Below are 20,971 nucleotides of genomic sequence, written 5' to 3'. Positions count from 1 at the left end.
AAATCGACCAAGCATCGAAACTAGAATAGGTACTCCAACAATACCTTGGAGCCGCTCTTGCAGAAGTCCGCAAATCCGTACATCATTTACGTGTTCTCGGGGCAAGGCTCTATCGCAGGTTGTGTCAGATATAGGATTTCAAGCTGTCTTTTGATTATGTTATATTTTAGATATGATATGATGTCTAACGCCAGGTACCTAATCGGATAACTTTTCATCTTTTTAGAGCATAGGGGTAAGTTGGTATGTTTATAGTGAATTAGCGCCTGAACGAAGCAAATCTCCACAGACTCAACCCCCTTTTCGACGTTTTAAACTCCATCACAGGTTCTCATGTTCACTTACCTACCCTTAACTGATCTCATAGTTGCACTTCATGCATTTTCTCAACAAGATACAGAAACGATGAGGATCTCATTAAAATGCGCCTCGTCAGCCTGCACTCCCGATTGAATACGCCCATTAGACAGTTAACGTAGATCGCATCGTGGTCACGTGTATGATGCTCATCCTGAGTCAATAACAATCAAATTTCCACCATGCTTCTGATCCTTCTGGCTCACGACGATATCATAGCAGCCAGCCACTTTTTGTGATGAAACTTACCACGATGAAGCACGGCAGCTCCTCAAATATAAATATGGCGGAAGCACCTGATAATCATGATAGGTACCCCAGCAATAGATAGACATAACTGAGAACAAAAGCTTCACATGCTATTTGAAGTTTCAAACACGACATCTACTACTAATACTATTGCTACCACTGCCGAATCACAGGCCAGAAACGAGATGGGTTCCTTAAACTACCCCCTACCGCGCGGTCTCCACGCCATCCCGCCCGAGTCCCTAGACACGCGGCCCGACGCCGAAGTGGACCGCGACATCTCGCGCCCGAAACCCGTCTCCGGCGAGAAAAACGTCTGGTTCTTCTGGCACGCGGGCTACGGCGCGATGCACCCGTACACGAAGCGCAACGTGCGCGCCTGGCACCGCCGCCTGGCGAAGCGCGGCTGGACCGTGCGCGTGCTCGACCGCGCGCCCGGCTCGCCCTGCAACGTAGCCAACTTCCTCGACGTCTCGGACCCGCGCGCGTTCCCGCGCGCTTTCGCCGACGGCGCCGTCCGCGGCCGCTACGCCGCGCAGCACGTGTCCGACCTCGTGCGCTGGCCGCTGCTGCTGCGGTACGGCGGCGTGTACGCCGACGTGGGGCTCCTGCAGATCGGCGACCTGGACCGGCTGTGGAACGAGACGGTGGCCGACCCCGCCTCGCCGTTCGAGGTGCTGTCGTACAACGTGAACGGCGGCCTGGCGAACTATTTCCTCGCGTGCCGCGCGGGCAACCCGTTTTTCGAGAGGTGCCATCGGCTGTTTCTCGCGCTCTGGGCCGAAGACGGCGGGAAGACGAGCACCGACGGGATGCACGCCAGCCCGCTGCTCAAGGGCGCCCCGCTCATGAGCAGCTCGGCTACGATCCAGGAGGACGGGAACACGATTGGGCCGGACAAGGTGCAGAAGATGTTAAGCGACTATATCGTCCAGGGCCAGGCGACGCTGATGGTTATGGGTCTGGTTGACGACGAGGATGGGTGGGACGGGCCTCGATACGCTGCGGACCATATATACGCGATAGACTATATGGTAGGATCTCAGCTGATTAATGAGTTTACCAATTGGGATGGCAAGAAGGCCTTCGAACTGATGTCACTTCCCCTCCCGAAGGACGGCGAGATAGAGAGCGCCGAGCAGAAGCAGGCCCGAGAGATCGTGGAAGCTTGCCTGCAGAAGAGCTTTGGGTTTAAGCTCGCCCACGGTTTAATTATAAGGGTATTTAGATATACTCTGGGTTCGTTATGGAGAGATCACGAGGGCTCGGATGATGTACCGGGAACGTACGCACATTGGTTGAGACATGCGACTACTTACTGGAACCAAGACGAACTACCTCCCGCTCTGAGGTTTCCAGTCATAGAGCCTTTCAAGAGGGGCCCCTTATTAAGGGAGGAATAACTTGAATATAGAAAAGAAGAGTCGCAATATTAGCATCCAACGCGTTTATACCCGGCCTTTAGATGTTGCGAAACGTCTCATAGATTAGCTGTAAATAATAGAATTATATAATCTAGCCATTGCGTGTATGCTCTAAGCGTGTACGCATTTGTTACCTTTATTCAAGTTGATCTTAGTTGGTACATCATCAATAGTAAGAAGTAGTATATTTTTCAGGCGAGGTACTTGGAAATTAATTAGATAACCAACAGTTACGCATATGAACAGTATCACGTAGGAATTGTACTTTGTGGGAATAAGTCAAAATTGATAGGACTTTGTTTGGGTTGCCGTCTGCAAATATAATACTGGGAATCTCCGCCTTGAAACTCACTAATCACTTCGTACGCGCCAACGCCGTCCCTGACCATGTTCATCTTTACATTAGGTACTTAGATAGGTATTTATGCCTTAGGGATAAGGTGGATTACCGTATCCGCCTCCCCATTGCTGTTGTCCGTAAGATGAATATCCTTGAGGGGGCGGCGGCGCTCCGTATCCCTGAGGGGGGTAACCTTGCGAAGGCTGTGATGCGCCATAATACGATGCAGCTTCTCCTTGAGGTGGTGCTCCGTAACCCTGTGGAGGATAATGTTGTTGGCCGTAGGCAGGGTAGTGAGCGGGAGGCGGGCCGCCGTAGCTCTGATGGGGAGGTTGGTGCGGCGAATATCCATAACCCGGGCTCGGTGCCGGATGTCCTTGAGAATGCGGGGATGTTGGGCGGCTCGATCCATAAACTGGTTCTGGACCTAGTGTGTTACCGGCTCCCATGGCATTTAGATCTCTTGTAGCGCACTGCGACCACAGCGATCCGGAAGGCGTGCCATGGCCCAGCTGCTCCATAAGTCCGCCGTCGAAGATGCCGCCGCCGTGTGAATGACCCTTCTGCCCCGACAAGACGTGGTTCTTGCCGTTACGCACGGATTCAGAACCTAAAATCCGGTCGAGATCGTGGCGACGTGGGTGCTCGTCAGCCCATTTGCGCACGGTGTTGAACATTTCGCGTTGGATCTCGATATGCTCGTCTCGGAGGGCTGGGTGGTGAAAAGCGCGTAAGAGGTCATTTACAACTTCGTCTACCGGCACGCCAGGATTATCCCAAGCATAGAGAACTCGCCTAGAGATGTGTTAAAGTGTGACTTGTAATACGTATCACGAACCTAGAGGATATACTTACGGGACCACGTATTTCAGGATGGTGGCAGCGACTCTCCCGGCGCACGGGTTCAAGACGTTTGTGAAATGATCCTTGGAAAGCATAGAATGGGTTGGGTCGGTACAATGGGGATTTTTCCACGGCTCAAGCTGCGAATTGGCGCTGGCGCTGATGACGCCCGAGGAGCCATCCTTTAGCACCTTGGTAACAGCGTTGATGATGGGCCTTATGAAGGGTGCTAGCAGACCGAGGACAAACGCGGTGAGTGTCTCGCTAATGTGCTCGAGGAGGCTCTCTAGACCGGGAATCTTAGCTATGCCCCTGTTGATCGCCTTGACGATCTTGTCGCGGAATTCCAAAATGGGGTAAATCTGTTTGGAAACCTTGACGGGGTCAAAGTTTTCACTCATCCCGGGAACGATGTTCTGGTTAGATCGCGTGCTCGAGTATGCTTGCTGTTCGTTTCTTCTCTCCTGATCATCTGCCATCCTCTTCAAATCCCGCGCCTCCGAAGCCATTCCACCTCCTATACCAGGCAGCTGGCTGACAAGAGAGATGAAATCGCCTCCGCCGAATCCGCCGCCGAATCCCCGGGTACCGCTACTTCCCGACGGCCCAGACGACTGCTCTGAGTTCTTCAGGGCAATATCTAGCTGGTCGACCTCGGATTGCGTAAAGTGATCATTGGCTTCTCCTAGTACGGAATGAAGAAAGTCGACGCCGCCGAAGGTACCTGTCACTAAGGGAAAGACTCGCCTACCGCGTAGATTAATCTCAGAACTAGATCCGCAATGAGGGAAAACATCGTGGTAACCGAGTTCGCGAAGGGCCAGTTCGCAGTAGTTGCTATGGGCACTGAAGTCCTCCATGCAATGAAGCGCCTGCCCCAGGCATCTCAAGGCCTCACACAGATCTTCTTCCTTACCCTTGCCGTGAGAACCATGGTAGTAGAGTCTACCGAAGTGAACACACCGGCCAAAGCTGAACCGAAGATAACCGGCGCTGGTTGCCCAATTACCTTGCTCGTTAGCGATGTAGTTTTTCATACCGGTACGCGGGTCAATTTCGGTTTCGACAGGCAGGACAGGCCCTCTCAGCCGTTGGTCGAAAGTCCTGGCATCTAGGCCGTCGGCATATCCGAGAGGATTGTCAATGTGTTCTTCCGGACGGTAAACGCCAAGGCGCTCCTCAGTGACTTCAAACTCTTCGGTAGCATAACCGTTGGCAAGGAAGGATAAGACCCAAACCAGGATGCGGATGGTGGCAGCATTGACTCCTTTCAAGCTTCCAACGTCGATGGCTTGGGAGTAATCGCGGAGCCAGTTTCCGAAATATGTACGTTGGACCATCAAAGTAGTCCACTTCTTTCCGTGGAGGAAGGCGATCGTCTTGAGGGTGTCCTCGATATCTCCGTGGCGCCAGTTGTGACCTTCTACCTGGGCGATGGAAGGGATGTTACCAGCACCGAAGGCAGCAACTCTACCCGGCATTACGATAAGGATGACCGCAATGGCGAGCAGGAAGCTGCCTGATCCGAACCGGTATGAAGCCATGGCGTTTGCCGGGCCACTAATGTAACTTTACCTCCTTTGCCAACTTTGATGGAATGATACGTGTAATTTTTTATTTTAATTTTCTCTTTTGTTTTTCTTTTTTTGGAGAATTTGATTTATGACGATGCGACGTTTGATTGAGTGTGAGGATTCACGAAGGATGGCGGGGTAGTTGTAAAAGGTACCAGGTGACAAAAAATACTTTAAGCCTTATGCATTGTTGGTGTAAGAATTTAGGTTAGAAAGTTATTAGATGCCTAAGGTTAGGTAGAATTTACCTAACCGGCAGCCGCTAGTTTGGTAGGGAGACCAATGAATGGATAAGGGAAGGAAAAGGGAAGAAAAACTAACTAGGTACGGCTTCGATACCGACGCCGCCGACGTGGGCTGAAAAGAAACTTTGCCTGCAAGCTAAGCCTTAGAGCGCAACGTTAACACATTCCAAGTAGCTACGTTATAGCTTTCCTCCAATCATGTTCTTGACATCGGATGACCGGCATAACCGCTAACTGCGCCGGCTGCGTCGATGAAGTCATATCAACTATCAGCCTTTATGTTATCAAGTGGCTGGCTGATAAGTAGATTAGATACCTCATTTATTTACTACCTTAGGTAGGTACCTATTATACTCCTGTTATACGCGTGCAAGTGCAAGTCTATCCGAATACGAACCCCTTTTAATTCCCGAACATCCAAATACGTCTTCGTCGATTATAGGATTAAAAAAAGGCGGGGTGAGTTTTAAGAATTCGACTAGTCGGAATGTTTTTCTTTGCCGTCGTCTCACGTAGGGCTGTGGCTAATCATTATTCGAATGTCAACAAAGTACCTAGGTAACCTTAGGTAGGTAGGTATAGATCGTCGAGGCAGTTCGCCACGCGTCTCACGAAGCCCGTAAGAGCACATAAGTGCTGAACCTCATTATTGACTAAAATGTCCAGCTGGCCAATATATCTTCGGTCGTTCGCTAGCGGCGTACGACGTAGGGCTTGTTTCCTAAGTGAAGCTACGTGACGGCAAAAATCCAAATCAGGATCGATCAGGAGAGAGGCTCTACCCGACACCGAAGGTTCTGCCGTCGCTTTTACATACTAGGAGGGTACCAGGTAAGATAGCCACAAATAAAAACCTCCGGCTAGCCGCTCTCTCTAATCGCGCAATGGCCCTGCCGATCACGATTTGGTGCTGTCTCCGGTACTTCGTCTAGGTTTGAAGAAGCCGCATAATTTAGAGGCGGATACGGATAAATAAGTCTAGCGGCGCGCAGAAGCTAAACGGCTGTGAACCACGAAAGGGGAAAGTCGGCAATGGGACTCATTAGTCGGCTGCGGGGAATAATGTACGCAGTTGTGGCTACGCCTTACTCGCTTGGCTTAGGTGTTGTTATTGGCTGGGAAAGATGAGGCTCTTGATAGACCTAAGCTGATACGCTGGACAATGACTCTAGGTCCGGGGTTGTCACATTTTAGTGCCCACCATCTTCGATTGTCGACGGTGCAGCCGCGGGCCGCCGTTTCGGTAACGTCTATTGTGTAGAGAGGTCTGCTGTGGGATGCATAAGCTACGCGAGAAACATTCAGCCATGTCGCCGTCAACCCCCAAAGGGGCATGAAAAGCTACCAACTCGGACTTTTGGGTTGCACAAAGATAGTAACTAGAACTGAAACAGTCACGGCCGCAACGCTATATTGGTTCAGCTTCATAAATGGCGGTGGCCTCGGCCCTGTGGCCTAATCCTCTCTCGCACGACGGTGACCTCAACCGGTGCCCTCCGGCGACTTGTTAGTTTCGAGACGAGACTTTCGGGACGATCTACTTCGCACACAACTGCTCCTAACCACCCGTTTGGACACTTGTCCGATTGCTAACAGAGCGGAGTTGGTTCTGCTGTGGTGGCAGCGGTAACGACGACGCTGAGAGCTACAGGGGTCGTGGTGCCATAATGCTTGATGTGTGACTGTGTAACAAAGTCTGAAATTACTCGACGCCGCCATTCCTCCAAAGCTTGAGGCGGTGCCTGACATATATCTCACTGCTGAAGTGAGCTGATTGCATGCAGGTAAGATGACGATATGACGGGTAACTACTGACAGGTTGCAACGTGCGCGCTACTTAGAGACGTTATGGCAGATGCGGTTGGTTGATCCTGCTGTCGTGTAAACGTATTCACCGCCTCTGGAGCCTCTTTCCTTTGACAGGACACTAGTTATACCGTAAAGCATACGCAAGAAACTAGAGATGGCATGGTACGACCAAGCCCCATGATAAGGATGACGCGAAAGTAGCCCTACGGGGGTCAGCGGCACAGCTGGGGTAATTTCCAGAAGGTCGGGATCGGTAAGTGCCATGCCAGGATGCCAGTAAATCTCACGACGATGCATCGTTGCCGCTCGCGTGGAACGGAAATTTTTTGACGAACCAGCCTTGCCGTAGAACTCCCGTTATCGTAGGTGCCTCAAGATATTCAGCATGCTATCAAACAAGCATTACACCGCGTTGATCCGTCGGGTGGGATCTGTGAGGCATTGTCTGCTGTGCGATTAGCGTGGATCCACGAAAGTGCATAGTCGGGTAAATTTCTAAGGAGATTTAGCTTGGATAGTGTTGGTTGCAGTTGAGAGTGCGGTGATACCTACACGCAGGCTGGCATCGGTCCAGCAACCCGACTTTACGCCAGACGCGCCTTGTCCTTCTCGATACGTACCTATCTCATACGTATATTCGCGAAATGATACGAGAAAGAGGAAGTTCGTGTTGCTCAACGTAAATGTTCCCTCCAGATGCGAGAGTAACAGCGCGTGGATGCCAACCGATTGCCAAGCTGATGGGAACTATTTGTTAACCTGCACAGCCCTACAAGGCAGCTTCAGGCGTTTCGGCTTAGCGGGATGTCCTGCGGCCTCTTATTGCACGAGCAGTTGCGTCTCACGAGAATTGCCTTCGCAGTTTGGTATACACCCCCTCGTGATCTATTATGGGTGATCTCGTCAGCACCTTGCGTAATCTAGCGGCTCGTCCACCGTTCTAAGAAACATATGCTTAGTATTGATCCACACCCAGCGTAATGTAAGGGACCTGTAAGAGTAGTTGCCGAAAATAGGTTTCCGAAGAGGACTGGTCTTCCAGAACTCTTGCGTATCGAGTTACACCGAAGTGATCCAAACGAAGAGTGATAAACAAACTATAAATAAGGAAGACTTTGGCCAGGAATTTGATACTAATTCGACCACATACAAGACCATCTCCAGAGCTTCTAAACAAACATATAACTTTCTGCTCATCCCATCAAGCCAGACGCTTGTTTCATCTATACAACATCACAAAACGCTCGCCTCTATTAAGGTTATCATATCCACTAGAGAAATCCCATCAAGATGACTCTCACTCTCTGGAAGGATATCTCACCTATGGGCCAGCCGCTTCGGCAGCCGTCCAACAAGTCCCCGCACGTTTTGATTATTGGTGGCGGTGTCACTGGACTGATATCGTGAGTCCATTCTCTGCCTCCTGTTTGAATATGCAAGGCAGGATACTAACTCTTACACCACCAGCGCCTGGGTGCTTCTTGATAAAGGATACCGCGTCACTATCGCCAGCAGCACATGGGTAAACGACGAGCAGCGCCTGACGTCGCAGATAGCCGGTGCCCTTTGGGAGTTCCCGCCTGCAGTATGCGGCCAGCATACAGACAAGATTTCCCTAGCCCACTCTAAGCATTGGTCCATGACGGCATACCACATATGGGACGGAATTGCGTCTATCCCGGCCCTGAGCGAAGCTTCCGGCGTGCGCATGATGCCGTCGGACTTCTTCTTTCCAGAGCCCGTGGAAAGTGATAAAGCCCAAGTCTCCAAGATGACAGAGATCATGGCTAGCGGCGTGAGAGGATTCTACCGAGGAGCCGATATCATCGACGAGCGCGGGGTCGACCCGTCCTACGGCGCAATAGATGCTTACGAGCTTCTAGCGCCCGTGATCGACACCGACAAGGCCATGGTGTGGCTTACGGAGCTCGTCGAGAGCAAAGGAGCTAGCCTCATCACAGAGACGATTCGAGGCGACCTGGTAGAAATTGAGGACACGCTACGAGCTCGGTTCGAAGCCGACGTCATCGTCAACTGTACCGGTCTCCAGGCCCAAGAGCTCGCCGGCGACGACAGCGTCTATCCGATCAGGGGTGGTCTCATCCGAGTGATCAATGACGGGACGGACTTTCCGAAAGTAGATGCGGCCCTTACTATTACGGCAGATGCGGCTCACTCCGCTAACGAGATCATATTTCTCGTACCTAGGAACGATAATATTCTTTGTAAGTACCCTAACTTCTATTCGCTCAAGATGCGAATGACCAGGGTTGCTAACTTGTAGGGCAGTAATCGGCGGTATAACCGAGCCGCATGAGTGGAACCTAGATCTCACCCTGAACACTCCAATCATCCGTAGGATGCGGGAGAGATGCGAGAGGTTCCTTCCCGGCTTAGAAAATGCCAGGGTAGATCCCGAATATCCGCTTGCACAGGGCCTGCGTCCTTTCAGAGGCCAGAACGTGAGGGTCGAGCGTGAACTTCGCAGGACTGGTAGCCGCATTGTTCACTCATACGGCCACGGTGGCGCAGGCTGGAGTCTGTCATTCGGCTGCGCGCGAGACGTTGCGACACTTGTCGACGAGGCTCTTGAGGGGGTCCCGGCTCGACCGATGAGCGAAACGGCCTTCGAGCGGAAAGCGGCGGGATTTCAACGACCGGGACCGAGGCGCTGAACAATCGGATTACGGCTTGGTTTTTCTTACACTTGTCTCGGCGTCGATATGATTAAAACGGGTCAGGTTTAGAGCAGGCGTAGGTTGGCGTATGTTCCATAGACGGAATTCCCTTGCTCTCGCTTCAAATTCCATTTGTATGTATCAAATAGCTCCACATCTTGTCGTTTAGCGACGTTTCAACATAGAAATCAAGACATGACTATGAAAGGAAGTCTGGCGGTGACCCATATCGCATTATCTGACCACCATATAGAGCAGAAGCGAATGAGAGTCCAACATGAGGATCTTCCTTGCAGAGAACATTACTCATGACAGTAGTAGTTGGACTGGCTCTTTACACAATTGGGACGTGTAGGGCTGATGGCTTACGCCCCAAAACGGCAGCCAGGTGCGTATGAATAAGCAAAGTAGATATGCGTGGCATGCTCATGCTGCAAGGCTGTATGAGTCCACCTCTTGACCGGGGTAGAGTGCTCGCGTCGCACGTAAGAACACCGGTCTGGCCGTTATAATCTGATAGTCTCACTGCAGAAGGGGAGTCACACGGCAACAAACGAAGGCTCTAAGACACGGAACAAATGGGCATGATGATATACGAGACATCCCCAATCTGTAAGGGATCATGCTGATGGTAGTGTTTCGGGCTTCTCGCTTCAGGGACGAACAGAAAAGTATGGGTCTATGCAATTGGCATATTTCGAGGCGGAAAGACGCGGGCGTGAGAATAGGTAAATCGCCCTGCCCCTCGGTGATATTTTAGTACCGACGAGGCGGGTGAGACGGGTACAAGTCGACTAATCGAGGTAAGCTTTGCGGTGAGCACAACGACCTCAGCCTACTGGTACTCGATGCTGACTGACGCGAGTATAAATAAGCCGACCTGGGAAGTAAAACACTTCAAGCAACGACTTCGATAGCTTTCAAGTTTTCAACAGGAACGGAGTCACGAAGATCCTCTAGTTAGACATTTCAAGTCCATAGACTTTGGCCCATTTCGTCCACCTTGGACCCAGGAAATGGACCTTCTTAAGACATATTAGGCAGATCGGATGACAGGACAAAAAGACGAGGATTGCCATTCGTGTAAAAACCTCGGGGTAGAGGCTGTTCTATGCCTTGTGTGAGTGGAGGACTTGGTTACCTTAGATGCCTAGGTAGGTACGCAGTTGAGAATGCGCAGTTGAAAATGTCGGAGAAAGCACAAAGGCTGAAAGCCAAGGAACCGGGAGAGATTGACGATCCACGAATCTGGGTGCTTTGGTACACTATGAAATGAGTTTGTCAGCTAGGTAACATAACTTTTTTTTCTGTCCGGGATTCGGTGCCAAACGGAAGCATCGAGGATGAAACCGGTACCTCCTAACGGAAAACCGGATTACATATCCCCGCCCGTTCATTCCGCTAGAAGCAAAATGTTATAGCGTACCTACCTAGGTAAATAGCGGGCCGACCTGAAACTAAACCTCATCCAGTACCTAACGCGCTCTATCCTCCATCTTGCTGCGTCATTCTGCCCGGTCGTTCTCCAAATATCTCACCGCCCGCAACCCCAGTTTAAGATGTATATAGTACGAGGACTTCCCCGTACTATGTATTAGGTACTGTATAACAACCCGTACGTAGCGTATATCACCTGTATTACGACTCGAAATTTCAGGTAGATTGGGGTTAATAGGTACGCTACCTACGCTACCTACACTACCAGGTAGGTATATGTATGTGAATACGTATCTAGGTATGTACCTAATAAGTGGACGGAACTTTATGGAATGAATTAAGGCGACATGATTTACATAGTACATAACATAGGAGAACAGGTTAGGTTCCCACCGAATTCTCTGGAGTTCAACCGTGAGCTAGGCTAATAAGGACGGATCATTGGAAGTGTTGGAGCTTTTTCCTGTTTCCCAGACGACCTAGGCGACTCAAGTGACTTAAGCGGCTAGTTGCACAATCATGCAAAGACTTGAAGTGGAAGTGTGACTTTAACAGTTTAATTTCTAGGACCTCGCACAAAAAATCGAACGATACGTGACAGCTAACCCAAAGTAGGGCTGTTGCAGAAGTACATCATGTGCTGAGTGGGTACGAATATTCTGGAGTTGGGAAGGAAAAGGATAGAGTTCTTAGACGCTTAGCCGTATGCAGAACCAAGGCGAAAGGACCCTATAAAGTTATACATATAGGTACTTATCTTAAGTACATACCTAAGGTACCTACAATACAACACAATATACCTATAACATACATCCCAATTAGGTACATACATGTACTACAGTACCCCCCCCTACCTAGGTACATACCTGTGACTTTATTAAACATACGGATTACCCTAAGCAACTACCTAAACGCACCTACTTATGTACGTAGATGCAAACTTAAAAGGGCGAGCCGTCGAAGACAATAAATACCTAGCCTGGTTCGTTATTCCTTTCAAGTTCCAACCCATTTTTCCACAATTGTTGTCAAACGTTGTCAAACTGGTCTTTTCAACCTGACAACATCCTCTTTGCAGTGTCGCGTCTTCAAATATCCCATCGCCTACCAGTGGCAGCACCAATTTCACCTGGTCCCGCATTCACAACCACTGATTAGTATATTTGACTGACAAGATGAGATTGACATTACATCTTGACAACATGACTGGCTTTCTCGATTCGCTTTGATCGGGCGTCCCGCCGGACCAGACAACATCCATCATCCAGCATCCAGCATCTCCCAAACAACTCAAAATCGACTCATCTCATCTCTCTATTAGCACTTCTATACAAGATACGAAGCCCTTAAATCTTACTCCTTAAACGCACTTTTACTCTACTCTACCTTCCCGGGAAAAAATTCAATCCGGAAACTCGAACTTGATCACCGCGTTTCGTTTACCTTATAAAATACACCACCGGCCTAGGCGGATAGAAAGAATCATGTCTTGGTTTCACCAGGATCGCAGCGGGAACTCCGCGTCCTCGCTAGATAGCACGGACGTCCCCCATGAAAAACGCAACCTGTCTCACGTGATGGGTATTAACGTGGAATCCCCCGATGTTGTTCTCCGGGAGTCATATGTTTCCGCGAAGGATATAGCTGTTGAACGTCCATTGCCCTTTCGCGGTACCCCACCCGTGAACTTCGCCATGGTTCTCCCCGGCTTGTACCGAAGTGGTTATCCAAAGGCCGCAGATTACCCGTTTATGCTGGCGCTTAAGCTTAAGACTATTGTTACCCTAGTCGGAAATGACCTCCCAGATGGCTATCAGCAGTTCGTTGAGGCGAACTGTATCAAGCACGAAATATTCGACATGGCCGGCACAAAGAAGGCCGAGATCCCTATCGAGACTATGCGGTCTATCCTCTCCGTCGTTAGCAATCGGAAAAATTACCCCTTACTTATTCATTGCAACCAGGGCAAGCATCGTACAGGATGTGTTGTCGGAATTTTACGCAAGACTAGCGAGTGGGATACAGCTAGCATTATTCGAGAATACAGCAAATATGCAGAGCCGAAAGTGAGAGAGACGGACGTCAAATATATTACCGACTTCAAGACAGCCGATATTCCCCCAGCAGTACCGAAACTGACGAGGGGGCCGTACATCGTGCGGACATTCTATGGCATGGTGATGCTAGCATCTTTGACCATATCAGTTTGGGTATGTTCGGGCGCCAAACTTCTAGTAATCACGACGCCGTGACCGTCAGCGGCCGCTGATATCATTGGATCGCATGAGAGGTTACGTTTCCAAGTGTGCCCGAAGCTGGCAAGGGAAATCCTGGAATAGGTGGATTCAAATGCGGTCTGAGAAGATGTGGTAGAGATTTAAAGCATCACGTCTACAGGGGGTTTAGATACTTGGGTAAAAGATGCACCATACAGGGCGTTGAGAAACAAAATTGATTGGCATTTTCGTGGATTTGAGATACAAGGGGAGGTTTGGTTTAGGAGACGATCAAGAGCTGAGGTGTCTCCCGGCGTTCGATTAAGGGTTGGCTTCGACGGAAATCCCCCGTCGCATCTTTGATTTATTTTCTCCTGTCCCCAGAATTTACAGGTTGTGGTACGGTAATATTAGGACCCGGATAATAGAAATCGGGACGGCTGGTAATATTTCAGATTAGACAGATCTATTAGGACTGTCAAGAAGCTTAATTGGACTAGCATCCGAACACCATCCTTCGTCCCATTGTTCCAACAGTTTTTAACTGATAATATGTGCGACTTTGTGTCCTCTAATATACCCAATCCGGCCTTTCTGTGTATATGTACAAGCCACCTCTGTGTCTCCTATTCCGTTCATATCGTACAGTGTCATGCTTTTCTTTTCTTCCGCGAGCATCCTCTCTCAACTCTACTAGACCCATCGCGGGTTATCTCTTCTCTCCTCCTTCTCCTTTTCACGATTGCCTGTAGCATATACCCAACCCGCGGCAATAGCGTTCGCAATTCCTATAGCGACAGCTGAGCCTCTAACGAATCCTCTGACAGAGAAGCGATTCATGAAGGCGTCCGGCTTTCTTCTCATGGCGAGTAGGGCATAGGTGCCGCTGGCTGCGGCGGTGATACCGGCGCTGTCTATTTTAAAGCCTTGTAGATTCGCGTAGCTGGAGAAGAACAGGATAGGTACGAAAAGCATAGGTCGGACTTGCAGAGGGCGAGCGTGTAGAGCTGTTATTAAAGTTGCGAGACCCACGGGCGCGAGCGGGGAATCTAGACGGCGTGTTAGTTATTCAAGGCTCAGCTGATACTTCATCTTCGACTACCAGGTAGTGAAGCCTCTATACGACGGCAATAAAATAGGTCGTGGTGGTTTTAGAGAACACATACTTCCCCATGCTTCAACACGCGACCTTACGGTGCTAGAAGGCTCTATTGTCGTCATGATTTAATAATTTAGGAACAGGCTCGTGTACAGAATATTTCTATAATATTCCGATATGTCTTGACGGGCGGGTACTAGTGAGCTTCATATGTTTCGAGATCTATTTTATTTATTGTCAATTGAGGTATATTATTATTAAACCTAATCATATAACTAAAAGCTATCAGAAGTCAGAAGCAAAACTTGACGTGAATGACGACGATGAGGCTCGCCCGGGTACAAATTTGTGCAATTTCATTGGATAAAAAACCTTACCTTTATAGCGGGGCAATTGGAAGATGGTGTGGGGTTAATCGTTATCATTAGTGGTAGAGTTGATCAATTAACAGAGGTTACCTACCTACCTGGTACGTAACATGAACGGTACCTAGGTACATGACATAGCGATACCTAAGCCACATGGTACTGAGTCTGGATCTTTTTTGAAGCCACTTTGCAATTACATAGTACTACTACCTACTGATTGTATGTACCTACCTACCTTAGGTCTTTAGAAAGCCTGAAGAACTTTGGAACTTTGGAACTTTAGCACTTGTCAACTTCAATCCATCTCCTCATCTTCAGCCTCGATTTTTAATTCGACGATAACCTCAGCTGCTCACGTTTCTTTTTGTTTTTCTTTTTTCTTTTTTTTTATAGAGTGGTCAACATCCACCTTCTATTCTTATCTGTCCTCCTTCGTACCCGCTTAATTTCTGACAACCCAGCTTAAGCGAAATCAACAAAAACGTTCCCCTACCTATCTAATCGCAACTACCGCCGCCTATCCGCCTGTGTCTGCTCTTCCCGAGCACGGCTTCACGCGGCCATGCCCAGTGCAACCTCTTCCGGCTTCGACGCCTCGAACGGAGCGCCTCGCTCTCGAGAACACAATCAAGGGAACCAGGAGCGCAAATATACTCCCGAGCAGAAAGCTGCGGTCCTGCGAATCCGACGGTGCAAGGCAACGGCCTTCTATGATATCCTAGATCTCGAGGCTGTGCGGACAACGTGTAGCGATGCCGATATCAAGAAAGCCTACCGCAAGCAGTCCCTACTTACGCACCCGGACAAGAATGGCCACGAGCATGCTGATGAGGCGTTCAAGATGGTCAGCCGTGCCTTTGGAGTTTTAGGCGACAAGGAGAAGCGCGAAAAATACGACCGCTTTGGTACCGATCCCGATAGCAGGTTTGAGAGCGCCAGGGCTCAGGCCAGCAATCCGTTTAATAACTTTGGCGGTATGAGACCAGGCGGGGGGGCGGGATTCGGCGGAGGAGGTATGTGGGACGATGAGATCAGCCCGGAGGAGATGTTCCAGAGATTCTTTGGTGGTGCTTTTGGTGGCCCTTTTGGAGGTGAGTTACAGTGATGCCTTGAGCCCCATGTGATGCGAACTTAGGGGAAAGAGGCGCGAAATCTAACGCAAATCAGGATTCGACACAGGGCCGCAGTTCGTATTTAATGTTGGTGGTAACAGGGGCTTTCGTGTACACCAGATGGGAGGGGCAAATCCGCGCAGGAGACCTCGGGAAGCTGCTGAAGCTCCACAGCGGCCTCAGTCGGGCTGGGATACTCTCATCAGCTTACTTCCGATCCTATTTCTCTTCGTTTTCCCGCTGCTATCGTCTATATTTTCGGGCGGCGAAACCCAGCCGGCAGCACCCTCGATGGTTTTTGACGCAGCTATACCGCCGATGACCTACCACCGAACCACCCCCAAACTCGGCGTCGACTACTATGTGGACCCAGCCCAGGTAGTAGATTGGAACGACTACCAATTTCGCCAGTTAGATAAAGAGGCCGAGGTAGGGTTTGTGCGGGTCCTCCGCCGCCGCTGCGACACGGAAATGCGTACTAAACGCGATCTGATCGACAAGGCGCAAGGCTGGTTCTTCCCGGATCCGGACAAGATGAAGATCGCTGATCAGTTTGAGATGACGTCGTGTAAGCGTATGGATGCCCTAGGTATTTCGCGGTAGTCCATTCCACGACTTTACAATATTATTTTCGAGCGATTCAAGTACGCGCGGAACCTATCGTCCGAAGGCGTAAGCGAGTTGATGTAAGATTTAGTCAATCTAACTGCTCCACCGTTAATAAAGAGGAGCTGCGCGTCGGTTAGATAAAGGAAACTTTGACAATGGCGTCGGGGGGTTTGAAGAGGGGGGTTGACTAAGGTGGAAGTCAAAGGTAGCATATTTCTCTACCGAGTCGAACGGTGCGCGGCGGACTTGAGAGTTCTTATATATTCGCGTTGCATCCTTCGTGTGATCATGTAGACAGACAGGCATTTGTATGTATATCATACTTCGGTCGTATGTCTACGTTTCGTTTTGTAGACTTACGTTAATACCAACCTTATGCAAGTTGTGCTGGGAATAAATCCCTAGGGCACCATTGATCTGGATTATCACAGTAACGTATGGGACATGTACCGTACCTTGAGCAGCCATTAACTGTCGCGGTCAGCCCGTATAACTCGTCAATCGTAAGGTGGTATACAATTCATCATTGTCTATGTCTCTATTTCTCGTACATTTAAAAAGAAATGCGGCGATGTGGCAGACATGAACAATGGTAACGTCAGGGGTAGTAACCAAATCCAACAACGATAGCATTACAGGCATTTAAGGTCAAAATAATACCATTATATTATGGGTTTAGAAGGTAATATTTAGTTCTCGCTTGCTACAAAGGTTCCAGCTAGTTCAACCCCTATTCTTGAATATTTCAACTCTGCCGAAGAGGCCAACCACAAACATATACCTAGTACGTACTGTACATACCTTACAATACCTAACCTATAATTGGTGAATGGCATAAAGTCCTTGCAGGTGGGCGCGGCAATGGCCTATAATTCTATTAATCGTAGAGCAGCGCTCGACACAGCCTCATGTGAAATATGCTGATATTCTGTTTTTGGGTGCCTCAGGAGAAGCGGTGGAGTCTATACTGGACGATAGACCACCTATCTTATTCCCCGCCGCGGATCCATAGCTTCGTTGCGTCTAAAGTCACGAATCTCCTTGGTCCCTAGACTTCCTAACCCCCCCTCGCTCCTGCGCTCCCAGCCGCCGAGCCTAACTACGAGGCACGTTGCGTTATCACCGTCGCTGCTCACCTCGGTGGCGTACGCGACAACATCCCTAGCACCTTGTTCAGGCGTCTTAGCCTCTTTTACTATGTCGACGATCTCCTGATCGCCTAGCGTTCCCGACACGCCATCAGACATGAGGACAAGAAAGCTGTACTGGGCCGGCCCCAGCTCTGTCCGCGTGATCTCCGGTTCGGCCGAGACGCCCAGGCGTTTAGATGCCATATCCCCGAATGCTCGAGAATTAGCAAGGCCCTGGATCCGCTCTTCTCCAAAAGAGTCTGTCACGAAGGACGCCGCGAACCGACGCAACCGGTGCGACTCGCTCGGGGAACTCGGGCGATGATCTGAAGTTAACGGGCGCGGGAGACCAGTAGTTGTCTCGCATAGCAGAATCCGCGTGTCGCCTACATGCGCGACCAACAGGGTGGAACTCGCAGCCGGATGCCAGAACGGTGCAGGCGTCGGTGTAGAGATGAGAGCAACCGATGCTGTTGAACCTCCTTTAAATCTCGTCCGCCCGCCGATGCCTTGACCGGAAGGGGGGAGATGATGCGGTTTCCCCAGTACTTCGTCCAAATTCAGAGCTGTATCAGCTACGTAAGGATCATCAGGATCGGGTTTACGGGCTTGAGCGGCAATGAAGTCCAGGTCTGCGCGGAGGAACGCGTACGTAAGAACAGTCTCGACACTAATGGGCGGTTCGGGGGGATCAGAATCCCGTTTCAAATGAAAATATGGTGGGTGAAAACGCCGGAAATACCCGCCGACCGTGCTTTTATATTCCTTTACTAGTTCGCTCTGGAGTTGCAGGGCCTTTGATTCCGCCGTTCTAGCTGGCACAGGCTCGGCACTGTCGATGGCGTTGGGGTTTTCAACCTTGCGAGCTACGCCGCCCTTGTCTATTTCTGGTATGTCTGCCTTGGCCGCCACAGCTTCTGAACTCTTCATATCGAGCTCATCAAGCTTCTTTTGACCACCCGCTTCGGAATCCGATAAGATCGTAGTAGGCGCGCCGAGAGCCCCTGAATCTGATCCGCGACCCTTCCGCCCCGTCCGAAGGCTACTTTTTAACTCAAATTCCTGGGCTGCTTCTTCGATATATCCATGAAGCTCATCCCGTAGAAATGCGCTACACTGCGTTCCTCCGTGACCGTCGAAGACGCCGAAATAGAATATTTGAGGATCTCCATAAGGGCTATCCGCCGAAGTTCCTTCTCCCGCCTTGTTCATGGCACTGCGAACAAGACTTATAGGAGCGCGCTTTGCAAAAGCAGGAATGTCTATCGTGCCCGCCTGGTTTGTATCTTCATTGTATGCCCTGGACCCTCTCGAATCCGCCACTCCGAAATGATGCTTGGCGCTCCGTAGGGGAATGCGAACGACGGTCAAGTCGCGATTGGAGGGTAAGTGAGGTGGAGATAAGGGTGCCACACCGGAAGTTTCTGTGTGAGGTGCAGCAGCGGACCGAGGTAGCTTGTGGTGTGGTCCGGTTGGGGCGCGGGAGTCCGGGTGTAACGAGGAGGATGGGAGGTGAGTGACAAAGTAGGTGTGAAAGTGACGTTGGACGCTGTGATGCGGGAAAACCTTTGTGGCTCTACATTTGACGTGAGATGTAGTCGCAATTACACTTCGCGGTGCTGGCAACGAGATAGAAGGTTGTCGTGCTGCCGTGCATCTTACAGCGGCCCGGCGCGTATACGCCCGCATCTGCGTCTCGAAGAAGGTTGCAATGAAGCCTACCCCCCTCGAATATAAGTATATGTTAGCTATGTACCTAGGTACAGAGTTTGGAACCTTGACAGAAAGCTTGATATATAGAGGTAGGTAGGTAGGTAAGAATGTGAACTGCCAGACTAACCATAGGTATCGTTTAGAGACCACCTCTTCGGACGTCCGCGACCAAGGCCCATTAGGAGATAAATGTACCCGGGAAGAGGAAGGGGATTTTACTTGTAATGAAGCTTACAAGACGTGCGATGTACCCATTAGATCGAAGTGTGTTGATGATGGTAGGTAGTAGATTTAGCTAAGAATTGAGGAAGAGGCTCCGAAACTCGCAGTAGAAGAACGCCCAAAGAATAATAAGGGACGCATGTGCCTAAGACATGTCCACCTAGTTCTTCCAGGTAACCAATAATTTTGCTAAGTGATAAGATAACATAAGATAACGTAAGATAATAGGATAACATGGACGTAAAAAAGGAGAGGAGGAGAGGAAAGAGATTCGAAAGAGGCTAGAAAGAAGCTACCTTAGAAGTTATGAATATGAATTCTGAAGAGGGACAGAGATACTACATAGTAGTAATTCACAACAACCCAGACAATGTTTCTTCTATGGTGCCGATAATGAAATATCTTGATCAATGTCGGGATTTTCGCCGATAGGGGGAGATACGCCTTTTATATATTTATTTTTACGGAATAAATTCATTTGTTGGGATTGAATTGGGATGAGATTTTGGGGGAAGAAATGGTTTGTAGGACCTCGGGACTGCCCAAGTTTGCCAAGTGAATTACATAGTACCTCAAGCTATTACCCCAACCCGACGCCTTGGACCGTTAGACCCACTAAGACTTAAGTACATGATATAGGAACGTTCATTAACCCCACCGGGTATCAGATAATGTTTTTTTTTTTTTTTTAAAAAAAAAAGGAATAAGAAGAAAAGCTTCTAAGATACCTAGGTTTCAGCTAGTAGAAGTACGTAATGTATATATAATAAGTGTGTAGCTCCACTTGACTCATGTTGTATACATATAATATGAGGTATATTGGAAGATTTGCGGAAAGTACCTCAAGAGGTATGCGCTATATGTGCTACCTATGCGGCATGCCGTCATAATTGGCGGGGCTTTAAGGTTCTTTCTTTATCTTAAATAAATACACTACAGGTACCTTAGGCACCTAATTACTATTGAGAGCGATAAGATAAAGAATAAAATTTAGGGATGAAGGGTGCAGCATCTATGCATCTACAAACATATCTCGAACAACAACTACCTACCTGAATAAGGCTATAAGGCTGTAAACATCAACAAATAAAAAGAAAGAAAAAAAGGAAAAAGAGAGACCAAAAAAACAGGAAAGAAATAGAAGACAGGTACCAAGATTCTAGTCAGGCCAAAAAAAAAAGATATATCCCCAAGTCTTACGTAGCATCGACCTGCACGTCTACATCTCCATCTCCATACCCGTCTCCATCTCCATCTCCATCTCCATACCCGTCTCCATCTCCACACGGGGCAATACGTACCTAACCAACGCGGCCAACACGGCAGAGAGCCAGAGACTTAGCGCGCTCCCTAGGCTCGTTTATTAAAATATCGCCTCTCTAATAACTCCTCTTAAATATCGTATCTCTTACCGGTACGAGTCGATCGGATTGACTGGATTATGTCTATATCTAATGTCGGATCTGTTGTGTTACACCTCGTGGTATTCGTGACAACTCTCGTCAACTTCCACTCAGCCCTAGCTCACGTCGAGCCTGTTGCACTT

The 20,971-nt window shown here is 49.4% G+C and overlaps 7 protein-coding genes across 7 annotated transcripts; 4 read left to right on the top strand and 3 right to left on the bottom strand.

Moving 5' to 3' along the window:
• Positions 1-791: 791 nt before the first annotated feature.
• Positions 792-2,009, top strand: F4812DRAFT_449316 (uncharacterized protein; the record flags this gene model as incomplete). The annotated part of the gene is made up of 1 exon (XM_047935958.1): positions 792-2,009. One exon carries the CDS (start codon positions 792-794, stop codon positions 2,007-2,009), a length of 1,218 nt encoding a protein of 405 aa, XP_047793330.1.
• A 450-nt stretch (positions 2,010-2,459) lies between these two features.
• Positions 2,460-4,757, bottom strand: F4812DRAFT_449315 (heterokaryon incompatibility Het-C; the record flags this gene model as incomplete). The annotated part of the gene is made up of 2 exons (XM_047935957.1): positions 2,460-3,165; positions 3,226-4,757. 2 exons carry the CDS (start codon positions 4,755-4,757, stop codon positions 2,460-2,462), a joined length of 2,238 nt encoding a protein of 745 aa, XP_047793329.1.
• A 3,178-nt stretch (positions 4,758-7,935) lies between these two features.
• F4812DRAFT_162706 (FAD dependent oxidoreductase) lies at positions 7,936-10,073 on the top strand. The gene is made up of 3 exons (XM_047929842.1): positions 7,936-8,244; positions 8,309-9,066; positions 9,131-10,073. The coding sequence occupies exons 1-3, from the start codon at positions 8,132-8,134 to the stop codon at positions 9,514-9,516; spliced, it is 1,257 nt and encodes a 418-aa protein (XP_047793328.1). The 5' UTR covers positions 7,936-8,131; the 3' UTR covers positions 9,517-10,073.
• A 1,795-nt stretch (positions 10,074-11,868) lies between these two features.
• Positions 11,869-13,643, top strand: F4812DRAFT_412377 (uncharacterized protein). The gene has a single exon (XM_047932708.1). It carries the CDS (start codon positions 12,441-12,443, stop codon positions 13,206-13,208), a length of 768 nt encoding a protein of 255 aa, XP_047793327.1. The 5' UTR covers positions 11,869-12,440; the 3' UTR covers positions 13,209-13,643.
• F4812DRAFT_412375 (uncharacterized protein) lies at positions 13,644-14,599 on the bottom strand. Its single transcript, XM_047932707.1, has 2 exons — positions 14,339-14,599; positions 13,644-14,221 (listed from the first exon to the last, which is right to left on the bottom strand). Exons 1-2 carry the CDS (start codon positions 14,391-14,393, stop codon positions 13,866-13,868), a joined length of 411 nt encoding a protein of 136 aa, XP_047793326.1. The 5' UTR covers positions 14,394-14,599; the 3' UTR covers positions 13,644-13,865.
• Positions 14,600-14,783: 184 nt separating this feature from the next.
• Positions 14,784-16,997, top strand: F4812DRAFT_412374 (DUF1977-domain-containing protein). The gene is made up of 2 exons (XM_047932706.1): positions 14,784-15,730; positions 15,807-16,997. The coding sequence occupies exons 1-2, from the start codon at positions 15,202-15,204 to the stop codon at positions 16,352-16,354; spliced, it is 1,077 nt and encodes a 358-aa protein (XP_047793325.1). The 5' UTR covers positions 14,784-15,201; the 3' UTR covers positions 16,355-16,997.
• A 4-nt stretch (positions 16,998-17,001) lies between these two features.
• On the bottom strand, positions 17,002-19,743 carry F4812DRAFT_412371 (protein serine/threonine phosphatase 2C). The gene is made up of 2 exons (XM_047932705.1): positions 19,722-19,743; positions 17,002-19,208 (listed from the first exon to the last, which is right to left on the bottom strand). Exon 2 carries the CDS (start codon positions 19,177-19,179, stop codon positions 17,344-17,346), a length of 1,836 nt encoding a protein of 611 aa, XP_047793324.1. The 5' UTR covers positions 19,180-19,208; positions 19,722-19,743; the 3' UTR covers positions 17,002-17,343.
• Between the last annotated feature and the right edge of the window lie 1,228 nt (positions 19,744-20,971).

The sequence above is a fragment of the Daldinia caldariorum genome (assembly GCF_022478825.1).
Source record: "Daldinia caldariorum strain CBS 122874 unplaced genomic scaffold F4812scaffold_2, whole genome shotgun sequence".
NCBI lineage: Eukaryota > Fungi > Ascomycota > Sordariomycetes > Xylariales > Hypoxylaceae > Daldinia > Daldinia caldariorum.
This window is presented reverse-complemented; position numbering and strand designations above follow the sequence as displayed.

What these genes read in the sequence shown, in the direction of transcription:
- F4812DRAFT_412374 (XM_047932706.1), top strand. Translation starts at nt 15,202, where the DNA reads ATGCCCAGTGCAACCTCTTCCGGCTTCGACGCCTCGAACGGAGCGCCT. An exon ending in TTTTGGTGGCCCTTTTGGAG is followed by an intron (nt 15,731 to 15,806) that starts GTGAGTTACAGT and finishes AACGCAAATCAG; the next exon opens with GATTCGACACAGGGCCGCAG.
- F4812DRAFT_162706 (XM_047929842.1), top strand. Translation starts at nt 8,132, where the DNA reads ATGACTCTCACTCTCTGGAAGGATATCTCACCTATGGGCCAGCCGCTT. An exon ending in GGTGTCACTGGACTGATATC is followed by an intron (nt 8,245 to 8,308) that starts GTGAGTCCATTC and finishes TTACACCACCAG; the next exon opens with CGCCTGGGTGCTTCTTGATA. An exon ending in TAGGAACGATAATATTCTTT is followed by an intron (nt 9,067 to 9,130) that starts GTAAGTACCCTA and finishes CTTGTAGGGCAG; the next exon opens with TAATCGGCGGTATAACCGAG.
- F4812DRAFT_412371 (XM_047932705.1), bottom strand. Translation starts at nt 19,179, where the DNA reads ATGCGGGCGTATACGCGCCGGGCCGCTGTAAGATGCACGGCAGCACGA.
- F4812DRAFT_412375 (XM_047932707.1), bottom strand. Translation starts at nt 14,393, where the DNA reads ATGACGACAATAGAGCCTTCTAGCACCGTAAGGTCGCGTGTTGAAGCA. An exon ending in GCGTGTTGAAGCATGGGGAA is followed by an intron (nt 14,222 to 14,338) that starts GTATGTGTTCTC and finishes CACGCCGTCTAG; the next exon opens with ATTCCCCGCTCGCGCCCGTG.
- F4812DRAFT_412377 (XM_047932708.1), top strand. Translation starts at nt 12,441, where the DNA reads ATGTCTTGGTTTCACCAGGATCGCAGCGGGAACTCCGCGTCCTCGCTA.